This window comes from Cnephaeus nilssonii (assembly GCF_951640355.1).
Source record: "Cnephaeus nilssonii genome assembly, chromosome: 4".
Taxonomy (NCBI): Eukaryota; Metazoa; Chordata; class Mammalia; order Chiroptera; family Vespertilionidae; genus Cnephaeus; species Cnephaeus nilssonii.
The window spans coordinates 101,334,410-101,346,847 of NC_137075.1; the positions used below are offsets into that span (position 1 = coordinate 101,334,410).

A 12,438-nucleotide genomic window follows, 5' to 3' on the forward strand; every position below is an offset into this window, starting at 1 on the left:
ACCTGGGCCAGGTCAAGTCTCATAATGGCTTAATGAGCCTTCCTCCATCTCTCAGGCTGAGTTGGCCACTCCCTCCTCCGTTGTACTTTACATACTGCACAATGGTTAGCATATTATTGGCATGGGCCTATGCCTTTCTCATCTCTATATTCCCAAAACCTAGTCCAAAATAGGTGGTGAGTTGTCAAGGGCAATACTGCTGAGTAGTCAAATGTGTCCGGATAATGCAAGGCTTCAGTAGTGCAGGCACTACGACGTCACTGTAGGTTTTCAATGCAGGGCGTGATCTGATATAAAGTAGACTTTTAGCAAAATTCGTCTAGGCGGCCATAAGCCAGACGACTGGATTGGTGTGGAGAGAGATGAAGTCAGTACAAAAAGCTCAGAGCTGTTATGGTCACCTGGGCAAGTGACAGAAAGCCTGACCAGACTGTGCTCCGCAATGAACAGACCCTAAGGTCGGATGCTGACCCTACTTATGCCAGCTATGTGATCTTGGGCAAGTCACTGAACCCCCTAAGCCTCAGTCTCCTCATCTATGATACAGGACCAATGTCTCATACGGCTGTAAGGATAAAGTGAGGGGAATACGTAAAGCATATTGCCTGGCACACACAGGGGCAGAAATATTTGCTTTATGCATATGCCCCAGAGCTTCCTTGTTTTTCCAAACATAAGTGGATCTCATGAAAGTATTACAAACAAGCCATAAGCCTACCTGGACAAGCAGAAGGAGGTTTGTATCTGGTAGAGGAGATTTCAGCTTTAGGGCCTGCAGGAGTTCCAGAACAACACTACGAGACAAGTACATTTTATCCCGCTCCTAAATAAAACAAAATAGAAGGAGGTAAGCAATTTCTAAAATTCAATTAGAACAGATCAAAGTCAAAAGAGCTTCTAAAAGAGTCATAGATCAGAAATAAAAAATACTATTTAAAAATGCATAACTAACTGTCCTCAATAAATAAAATTAAAAATAAAAAGGAAAAAATTTAAAGGCATTTTTGTGTGTATGAGTTTACTGCAGCACTGAGAACACGTAATTTTTTTTTAATTTCTTTATTGATTAAGTTGTCACATATTTGTCCTCATCCCCGCATTCCCATCCCACACCCCTCCCCACGGATGCCCCCACCCCCCTGTTGTCCTTAACCATTGGTTAGGCTCGTATGCATGCACACAAGTCCCTTGGTTGATCTCTCCCCCCTACCCCCACCCTCTCCTACCCTCCCTCTAAGGCCCGACAGTCCGATCGATGCCTCCTTGTTTCTGGGTCTGGAGAACACGTAATTTTTTACAATATGTTTTTATTAATTTCAGAGAGGGAGAGAGCGATAGAAACATCAATGATGAGAGAGAATCACTGATCAGCTGCCTCCTGCATGCCCCCTACTAGGGATCGAGCCCACAACCTGGGCATGTGCCCTGACTGGGAACTGAACCATGTCTTCCTGGTTCATGTGTCCTGACTGGGAACTGAACCATGTCTTCCTTTTATTAGATAGGATACTAGAGGCCTGATGCATAAAATGTTCAACCACTGAGTAACACCGGCCAGGTGAGAACACATAATTTAATGCAGGGGTGTGGAACGTCCAGCCTGCGGGCCATATAAGGCCTGAGAAATCATTTAGTCTGGCCCTGCCAAGGCATTAGGGGTGAGTTAATGAAATGTTTGACCAAATATAACAGGATAATTTTTAAGTTGATAATTTTATATGGCCCAAAAATAATGTTATAAATAACCAAATGGCCCTTGGCAGAAAAAATGGTTCCCCATCCCTCATTTAATGGATAAGAAAACAATAGGCTAGTTCTTCAATACTGAAACCACAGGATTTGGTTCTTATCCACAGGGAATGATATAGGTTCTCAGCATTGCAGAAATTAAATCTAAAAGCTTTTGTTTCAATAGAAAATGATTTAGAGATAAACATGGACAACTGCTTAAAGGATCTTGAATCTTCTCTAAGGAACTTACTTTTTAAAGGGATAATTTTAAGCACACAGAAAAACAGAGAGATGAAATATATTATAGATTTCGTCAAATTGTAACATTTTGCTCTGATTTTACATTTTTTTAAATAATAATTCAAACCACAGAAACAGTTGAAGGTATCTATATGGTGCACTCTATTCTTTCTCCCTTCATGGAAGTAGCACTATTTTGAATCTGCTTATTATTTCATGTATGTTTTTATACTTTTACTACATATATATTATATTAGTATTATTTTTGAGTATTTTTAAGATTTTTATTATAAAGTATTATTATAAAACTAGAGGCCCGGTGCACGAAATTCGTGCACGGGAGGGGGGCGGTAATGTCCCTCAGCCCAGCCTGCACCCTCTCCAATCTGGGACATCCCTCTCACAATCTAGGACTGCTGGCTCCCAACTGCTCGCCTGCCTCGGCCTGATTGCCCCTAACTGCTTCTGTCTGCCAGCCTGATCATCCCCTAACTGCTTCCCAGCTGGCCCGATTGCCCTTAACTGCACTCCCCTGCTGTCCTGGTCATCCCTAACTGCCCTCCCCTGCCAGTCTGGTCGCCACTAACTGCCCTCCCCTGCCAGTCTGGTCGCCACTAACTGCCCTCCCCTGCCAGCCTTGTTGACCCCAACTGCCCTCCCCTGCAGGCCTGGTCCCCCCCCCCCCCCAACTGTCCTCCCCTGCAGGCCTGGTCACCCCCAACTGCCCTCTCCTGCAGGCTTGGGTCCCCCCGCCCCCCCGCAGTTGTCTTCCCCTGCAGGTTTGGTCCCCGCAATTGCCCTCCCCTGCAGGCCTGGTCTCCCCCAACTGCCCTCCTCTGCTGGTCTGGTCACCCCTAACTGCCCTCCCTGCTGGCCTGATTGCCCCCAACTGCCCTCCCCTGCAGGCCTGGGTCTCCCCCGCAACTGGCCTCCCCTGAAGGCCTGGTCCCCACTCAACTGCCCTCCCCTGCAGTCCTGGTTCCCCCACAACTGCCCTCCCCTGCTGACCTGGTTTCCCCCAACTGTCCTCCTCTGCCAGCCCGGTCACCCCTAACTGCCCTCCCTGCTTGCCTGATCACCCACAACTGCCCTCCCCTGCAGGCCTGGTCCCCCCCAACTGCCCTCCCCTGCAGGCCTCGGTCCCCCCCAACTGCCCTCCCTTGCTGACCTGGTCTCCCCAAACTGCCCTCCTCTGCTGGTGCCCTCCTCTGCTGGCCTGGTCACCCCTAACTGCCCATAACTGCCCTCCCCTGCAGGCCATTTTGTGGCGGCCATCTTGTGTCCACATGGGGGCAGCCATCTTTGATCACATGCGGGCAGCCATCTTGTGTCTTGGAGTGATGGTCAATTTGCATATTACTTTTTTATTAGATAGGATACTAGAGGCCTGATGCATGAAATTCGTGCAAGAGTAGGCCTTCCTTCCCCCAGCTGCTGGCACTGGCTTCCCTCTGGCACCCGGGACCTTGGCTGGCTTCCCTCCGACCACCCACAGGGCACCCGGGACCCGGGCTTCCCTCGCAGCCCCAGCTTCATCCAGAAGGATGTCCAGTCTAATTAGCATATTATGCTTTTATTGTTATAGATAATGTCCAATGCTTGTCTCCATTATAATGTGTAATATTATTTTTGCATGTTTTTACATTTCTATTGTAGTGTATAATATATATATATATGTATATATATACATAAATTTGCATATTTTAAACTTCTTATCAATTGTATCATACTCTGTATATCTTTCTGCAACTTATAATTTTTCACTATATTACATTTTTTTAAATTAGCCCCTCTTGATACACACAGCTCTAGTTCATACCCAAATCCATCAATCTGTCCTCCTATCAATGGAACACTAGATTGTTTTCAAATTTGTCTTTTTAGTATATGTGCTGCCGAAGCGAGCACTCAAATTTGTCTTTCTTATTGTCAATTATAACAGATGCAGAAAAGTACATAAAACCTAAGTGCACAGATAAGTGGATTAACATCAGCAACAGGTCAAGCAACAGCACATAGAAGCATCTTAGAAGCCTCCTGTGTGTCCTTTCTTGACCACAATCAAGAACCTGGAGACCCTGTGGGTTTGTACCTGTTGTCTTGTCTTTCTACTCATTCTCGCCCATGCTATCTTGCCTCCTCATATGTCCGGTTATCTTTGTGTGCTGGATGCTTTATTAAAAAGTTACTTATAAAAATAATTTGAGGCCTGAAATGTTATCTTCCTCCAAAGAGCTTTCTGTTTGTTTTTGCTGGGTACCTGGAGGCCCTAGAGGTCCAGGGTTGCCTTAATAAATGTACGAGACTTGTACTTTCTTATCTCAGGCCACCAAAGAACTTGACACCCAGCTGTGTAGTTCTGACCAAAAGTGTATGTGAGGGTGGGTGCTTTAGAGAGAGTTCCTGACAGAGTTCCCACTCTTGATAGATCCTGGATTGTGACTTTTGTCCCCCTAGCATGAATCTTCCAGAATTTCGGCTAAGTCTTTCAGTCACTTCTTCCAGATAGGCAAACACCTCGCCTTCAGGGCTAGGCTCACATCTCTACATTCCTCTGCTCTCCCAGATCTTAGCCTTCTCTTCTATATCTGTTAGCATTTTAATGCTTTTAAGAAGTTTTCAGAAAATATTCTGTTAAACTTTTTAAGTTAAATGGGAGGATAGGTTCAAATTATCTACTCCATCCTTATCAGAGATAAAGGCTAGGATTTTTTTAAATGTGTAGGTTATTTTGTGAGAATAAGCCTCTTTATTATGCTGGGTCCTCATCCATGAACATGAGATGTGTCTCTATTAAACGTTGTTTAATAAAATTTTCTGGTTATCTCCATAAAGTTCTTGCAGATTTTGATAGATTTTTTGTTGCCATAATAAATGACATTTTTAAGTACATTTACTAGAATAAACATTTGTAGCTAAATATTAAGGTAGGTGGTTTCTGGGTATCCATTTGAACCCAGCATCCTTGCTGAACTCTCTTATCCTATATAATAAAGAGGTAATATGCAAATTGACCATCACTTCAACACACAAGATGGCCACCCCCATGTGGTCAAAGATGGCCGCCACAAGATGGCCAGCAGGGGAGGGCAGTTGTGGGCAATCAGGCCTGTAGGGGAGGGCAGTTGGGAAGGACCAGGCCTGAAAGGGAGGGCAGTTGGGGGCAATCAGGCCTGCAGGGGAGGGAAGTTGGGGGTGACCAGGCCTGCAGGGAAGGAAAGTTGGGGGGGACCCAGTCCTGCAGGGAGGGCAGTTGCAGGGGACCAGGCCAGCAGGGGAAGACAGTTGGGGGGGGGGGGACCCAAGCCTGCAGGAGAGGGCAGTTGGGGGTGACCGGGCCAGCAGGGGAGGGAAGTTGGGGGTGACTGGGCCTGCAGGGGAGGGCAGTTGGGGGCAATCAGGCCAGCAGGAGAGCAGTTAGGCGTTGATCAGGCTGGCAGGGGAGTGGTTAGGGGGTGATCAGGCTGGCAGGTGAGCAGTTGGGAGCCAGCAGTCCTGGATTGTGAGAGGGCAGTCAGACATCCCTCGAGGGGTCCCAGATTGGATAGGGTGCAGGCTGGGCTGAGGGACACCCCCTTTCCGTGCACGAATTTCGTGCATCGGGCCTCTAGTAAAAGTTATAAAAAGGTGTCTATAAATAAATTCTCTTCGGTTCATTTATAATCACATATCTACAAAAAGTGAGAGTTTTATTTTTCCTTTCCTTTCCAATTATGTTGGATTATTCTTCCTGTCTTACTGAACTTAGTAGGACACGCATGACCAGAGTGAATAGGAGCAGTGGTAACGGGCATCCTTATCTTACTTATTATTGTAAAGGGACTACTGCTGGAACCTCACCATTAAGTATAATGTTTCCTAGAGGTTTCTGATTAACAACCTTTGTCAAGTTAAAGAAGTTACTTCTATTCCTAGTTGGACAAGAATTATCATAAGTGGATGTTGAATTATAAAGAGTGTTTCTTTTCTATCTGCTGAGACAATGGTAAAAGTTTTTCTCCATTAATCTGGTAGCATGGGGACATAAACAGGTGTTCTAATAGTTAAACCACTATTACATTTCAAGAAAGTCCTCACGAGGTCATGAGGCTTGAGTTTTAATGCATTATTTTGCTATTATTCCTTCAGAATTTTTGTATCTCTGACAGGTTAGTATCAACTATCTATTGGCCTCATAATGTATTGCAATACATCTTTTAGTGTTGTTTCAGTTAAAAATATATTAGGAGATTCTAATTTTCCAAATAGTTTATTTAGCCTTCACTCTTAAATAATAGCTTAGCTGGCAGAGAATTCCAGGTGAACAGTTATTTTTTTCTCACAATTTTAAAGACATTTTCCCCATTATCTCTGGCTTCCACTGTGCTGTTGAGAAGTTTGTTGTCAGTCTATCTATAAAGTGTCTTTTCTTTTGCTTGCTCTTAAAAATGTTTATCTGTCTTGGTTGTTCTATCAATTTGTACCTTACTTATGTAGTCTATGACACAAGCAGGTAAATTTCTAGTTTATTTGTAATACTTTCAGCGCTCATTGTGCTTCCTGAATCAAAGCATTACTGACTTAAATCAATTCTAGAATTGCTAAGAATCCTATATTCCCTTCTCTGAAACACTTCTCTTTCTCATCATCTCTTCATCTCTCTTTGCTGCATACTATATAATTTCTTCAGTTCTACTTGCCATTTTACCAATTCCCTCTTTGGCTATGTCTAATTTGCTATTTAACCTGTCCATCAAGTTTTTTATGTCAGTGACTATTTCATTTCTAGACTTCCTACTTTTTCCAAATCTTTCTGGGTGTGTTTTTTTTAAGTGACTAAATCTCTTCTCATGTTTTTCATTCTCCTTTGCATGATTATCATTCAAAGTATGTTTTATAATCTCTACCACATACTTCTAATATTGAAAAACCTTAAGGGAAAAATAATCTTGCTGTTTGTTAACTCTGTTATCTAACTCATGGTGGATTATTTTTTCATATGATTTATAATTTTAGGTTCTGAGCTCATGTTCATCAGGATCTTATCTGTGGAAATCCTGTTAGGCCTAGGTCGAAAGCATATCCCTCCAGAGAGGTTTGAGGATTGACTTCAGGTTTGCTTCTGCCAGGCACCCCAATGCTATTCCTTGCTCAGTACCTATGTTACTTGACTTTTTAGTTTGGGGGTTCACAAAGCATGTAGGTAATGTAAATCAAATTATAAACATGTTCAAAGGTAGGTTCATGTTTACTAATTCTCAACGTTACTATCAATCTTTCTCTCAGTTCTCAGATTATACAGATCCCATTCTTTGTCACCTCCAATATAAGAATATATTCTTTCCAAATCACCCTTTTACCAAATGGATAGCCTTTCAGGGGTTCTGACTTTCTGCTGGGGATGACTCAGTTCCAATTCCCAGCCTAAAATAGTCCCAAGACCTCACCTGCTTTCTCTGTGTGGGCTTTCAAACTCAAGCCACTAAGTTACCAAAACAAGCACCACCACCCCTTCCCCATCTCAAGACTTCTACAGTATCAGCTTATATGCTTACCCCTCTGGTTCTCAATTTCCTCTGCACTTTTGTCTCCTTTCATTTTTATAAAATTAGCTCTATTTTTAAAATCATGTTTGTTTCATCCAGCATTTCTGGTGTTTAAGTGGGGCAATTTTCAGGTTATCTAGGCTGCCAGATTGACAGAAAGAGAAGTCTCCAAGTCCCTTACATTTCCATGCCCTTTCTTTTTTTTAAATAGAGAGAAGGCTTGATTAGATACTGCTATTTAACTATTTCTTACCGTTTCTCATTATCTATGAAGTAGATGGGAACACCCTAGATTGAAGCTTTCTGTAAGTAACATTCATTCATTTCAAGTTGAAAAATGAGATAGGGTGACGACAGTAGGATGTGGGAGGTCCCTAAAGTTATGATAGATTATGAAGGGATAATAATGTATAGTGAATATTCAAATCCAAGAGTATATTGAATTCAAATTGGTGGAAGGTCCCTTGTCATTAATACCAATATTGGACAACTTAAAAAATTCAAACTCATTATGGTTCGTCCTCTAGGAAATATATTAATTTAAATAAATCAAGCATAAAGAAAATGACTTTTAAATATGGAGCATCTTTTCATCCTATTTGGTGCTGTGTCCTATAGATCAATTTTTTTAGGTTAAAAGAAGGAAAAAGTTATTTTTCAGGAAGGATTTGAAAAAAGACAAAATGCTGATTATTTTGGTAGTTAGGAAGCATATTGTTCTAGACACAGTAATGGTTTATAATCAGAAAGACTAAAGAGAGGATTATCACGGAACACTTAACATGGCAGAGTGGACACAAAATGGAAAGAAATGAGACAACAGTGTTTTAAATAGAATTAAAGCCTTGGTATAAAATTAGAATTTTATGAGGAAAATAAAAGGCTCACAGAAGTGAACAACATGAATAAAGAAGTATTCTGAACATTCAAGAAAACATCAGAAACAGAGACCCCATTGAAAATAAACTTGGAAATTGGATAAGTAAGATTTGCACATTGTTCGTAAAGGGACAGAAATGCCTCCTGCTTTTCCATTAGTGTCTACCAGCTCCAACAAGGCTGCTATATGCACTGGGCAAGCAGTAGTTTTCCACTTCATCAGTGGTGGGGCAGGGGATCTAAAGATAATGCAATAGAAAAAGCATTATTAAGGCAAGATGACAAAAGATGAGATTACAATCTCAGAGGCCGAGAACCCAGCACTGGGGAGACAGATAAATGATGAGACTTAAGGAGCTCTTCACAGGCTTTTACAAATGACTGCCCCATTTTTTTCTACTTTGGGTATAAAATAATATGTAGTGACGGCTAGCCCACTAATCATGGGTAAACTTGAAAAGGACTTTAAGAGGTCATTTAGACCATTATCTCATTTTATTCAAAATACTCTTCTCTTGTCTGGCCAGCGTGGTCAGTGGTAGAGCATCAACCTATGAACCAAAGCAAATCATGGTTTGGATTCCTGGTTAGGGCACATGCCTGGGTTGAGGGCTCAATCCCCAGTGGGGGCACGCAGGAGGCAGTGGATCAATGGTTCTCTCTTATCAATATGTTTCTATCTCTCTTTCCCTATCCATTCCTCTCTGAAATCAATAAAAATATTTTTTAAATAGCTCTTCTCTTCTAAACTATATGATTCTCAATCCTCCAAATTTGCATATTTAAGACATTTATGTATATACTAGAGGCCCGGTGCACGGATTCATGCACTGGTGGGGTCCCAGATTGCGAGAGGGCAATTCCTGGGTGATGCATCCTGGAATCAGCCCCCCTCCTCTCTGGTTCTGGGTGCATCACCCGAGAACCACAGCTGACAAGTCACTACAGCTCGGCAGCTCCTGCGTTGAACATCTGCCCCCTAGTGGTCAGTGCACATCATAGTTACCAGTCAGAGCATCTACCCCCTAGTGGTCATTGCATGTCATAGCTACCAGCCAGACGGTCAAACAGTTGGATGGTCGAATAGTCAGACGGTCACTTAGGCTTTTATATATGTAGATGTAAAGTGTTTCTTTCCAATAATATTTATTAGACCTCAGTAGAATTACCTATTTTAAAACTACATTGAAGCAATTAGCCTAACAGGGATTTGACACAACTATGCACACTTACCTTAGTGAAAGCTCGGTAACATAAGCCACACACCTCCACCAGGTAGGCCAGAGTGAAGACAGCATTCTGAATTACAAAGCTGAGCAGTTTTGAAAACGGTTCCAACAAACTCTGCAATGAGATTGGGGCCAAATAAAATTGCTGATTCTTTCACTTTAAAAAGTATTCAAGTCTTAAGATACTTTAATGGGATCACTCTTTTCTTTTTATTTAAAATCTCTTGCCAGGTGGCTACTGTACCAACGCTGTTGGTCTAACAAGAACAGAACTACACCTTCAATCAATGGCTTAAAGAGCATGGTTTAATCATTTTATTGCTTAATAAAAGCATTTTTTCCCAGACGGCATCATTTTTAAACCCACCTAACTCCAATGCTATCCTCATGTGCACCCCCAGCTGCCGAGACTCTGTGAGGTTTGCATTAGATCTCCCACTCTACTTCTCAGAACCCCTAGGCCTCTATGGGTTTGTCAGATCCAGCTCCTCCCAAAGTCTGTCACCTCAGTTAGATAGCACAAACCAACCCTGGCATGTGAGCACCAAAGCACGATTAGCTTAGCTACAACTCATCATAACCCAGCTTCCTGCCAAGGTTTAGCATCAGAAAGGCATCGTCAGTTTTGCGTTCCGCATCTGAAATCCACCCATAAAGGGTCGGTTTTAATCCATATGCGTTCTGAAGCCGTTTAGAAACATTCATGGAGCACCTACTAAGTATCAGGCAGAGTTCGATGCTTTCATATAGTTTCTCTTATTCAAATTCCTGTAACAGTCCTGGGGAGACAGTATGTTGCAATAGTTAAGGACACAAGTCTAGGGTTTCACACACGTGTTTTCAAACTCCAGCTCCCTGTGACCTTGGACCGGTGATTTAACCTCTCTGGACTTGGTTCTCTCCTCTGTAAAGGACGGGCAACAATGGCCTCCATGTCATTGTGCTGTTGTGAGAATTAAAGGGGATAACATATGTAACGCACTTGGCAACAGTAAGCCCTCCATCACTATTAGCTGTGATCTGCTTCGTAACTCTGAAGCTTTAGCACCCCTATGCTGCAGCTGAGGCAGTTAAGCAGGAAGTAACTTGCACAAAGCCATGCAGATATCGAATGGGATTCAAAACCAAATTCCAGGGCAATTTTTCAGAGGCAGAAATGCTCTGTGGGGAAGACAGGATTATTTATATGGGGATCCAAAAGACTCCCATGCCATTATTTCCACTACCTCTGAACCTCTACAGCCCTAACTGTCTGGTTTACCACAGTAATACCTGCTCCATGTGTAAATGCAGGATTTGTAGAAAGTATGGATGAGGAAATAAAAGTCACCCATAATCCTACCACCCAGTGATAACATTTTGTTATATTTCCCTTCTTTGTGGCACACAAGTTTATAAGTTGAAATCTTAAACAGATACAATCCTACATTTTGTTAATAAAATAACAAAAGTAATGTCCAATGCTACTTAATTCTTCATAATCATCCATTTCAATGACCACAAAGTCCATTTCATTATAACATCCCAATAAATAGGTTTTTGCACAATATCTGCATTTTCTTCTTATTCCTTAGAGTCCCAGAAAGCAAATGACTAAATCAAAGGATATGGTCATTTTATGATCCTTTTTCCTTATTGATATAAAATGAATTCATTACATGTGAGTTGCCCCTGAGGGTAGGAATTATATCTTTAATTTGTTTGTATTCCCCACATAAACCCATGTAGTACTTTCCCCATAAAATAAATCTTAAAAAGAAACGCTTTGAAGTAGTGCTGCTGATTCAGCATTCTTTGCTCTGTATAAATGTTGCCTTGGATGATGGATGAATGGGGACAGGAATATGTCTCTGTTGATATATAATGCATCCCTCCTTGCCAAGAAACAAAGAAACCTCAATTCAAACCTACATAGAAATTTGCTCTTTTATCCAGCAAAGCAGTATGGCTTTATGGTGCAACAGAAAAATCAAGGAACTTGAAATCAAAGGACCGAAGGTCCACTAACCAGCTCTGTAACCTTGGCCAAGACTTCATCTCTCTGAGCTTTTCCCTTAACTGTTAATGAACAGATTAGACCAAATGATCTCTTTGCAACTTTCCAGCATAAACCATGAGTCTGTGAAAGCACATTCAAGGTAAAAATTGCAGGAAATGTGCCTGCTTGGTGTATTAACTAATAGTCACAAGCCGCTGCAGTACAAACTAATGCACCATTGCATATAACGCAGCCCAGAAATGAAGCCAGGAGCACAAAGGTGAATGGGACGCAATGCTGGAATTCATGGAGCTCAGTCTCCCTGGGGAGACGTCAGTACAATATAAGAGCTAATTCAGAGAGCTCTATCAAGTACTATGGGATATGATATAGGAGGAAGTTGCTAGAGAGTATATGAGCATTTTTAATTGAAATTCAAATTCTCATTATGAAGATTGAGAAGTTCGCCTCATGACAAGGATATACAGCATTTCAAGTAAAGGAAATGGCCTACGCACAGGCAAGGAAGAATGAAATTAAATAAGACTATAAATGTAAAGCAGTTAGCTCAGTGCCTGCCACGTGGTAAGTGCTCAAAAACAGTGGGGGTGCTTGGATGATGATGATGATTCTGAAAGTAGGCAGGAGGCACGGGGGATGGGACAGGTAGCCGAAGACTAAATTGGAAAGGTACGCTGGCAAGTTAATGAAGTACCTTCTTCTTATGCCACATTAAGGCATTTTGGACATTACCCTAAAAGAAATGAGAAAGTATCAAAGATTTTAAAGCAAGGAATTAATGTGATGAGATCTGTGTTTAGAAGGATCACCTTGTTCGTAGTATGGAGGACAGACT

The 12,438-nt window shown here is 42.0% G+C and overlaps 1 protein-coding gene across 4 annotated transcripts in view; it reads right to left on the reverse strand.

The window, feature by feature from the left end:
* The window catches only part of UNC79 (unc-79 homolog, NALCN channel complex subunit), a gene marked incomplete at both ends in the record, with an annotated part of 163,937 nt that overhangs the window by 30,945 nt on the left and 120,554 nt on the right, over positions 1-12,438 (reverse strand). For all 4 annotated transcript variants that reach the window (XM_079768872.1, XM_079768871.1, XM_079768869.1 and 1 more), the window contains 2 exons: positions 719-823; positions 9,609-9,719. In XM_079768872.1, coding sequence (XP_079624998.1) covers positions 719-823; positions 9,609-9,719 — 216 coding nt within the window. The remainder of the gene's footprint in view (positions 1-718; positions 824-9,608; positions 9,720-12,438) is intronic.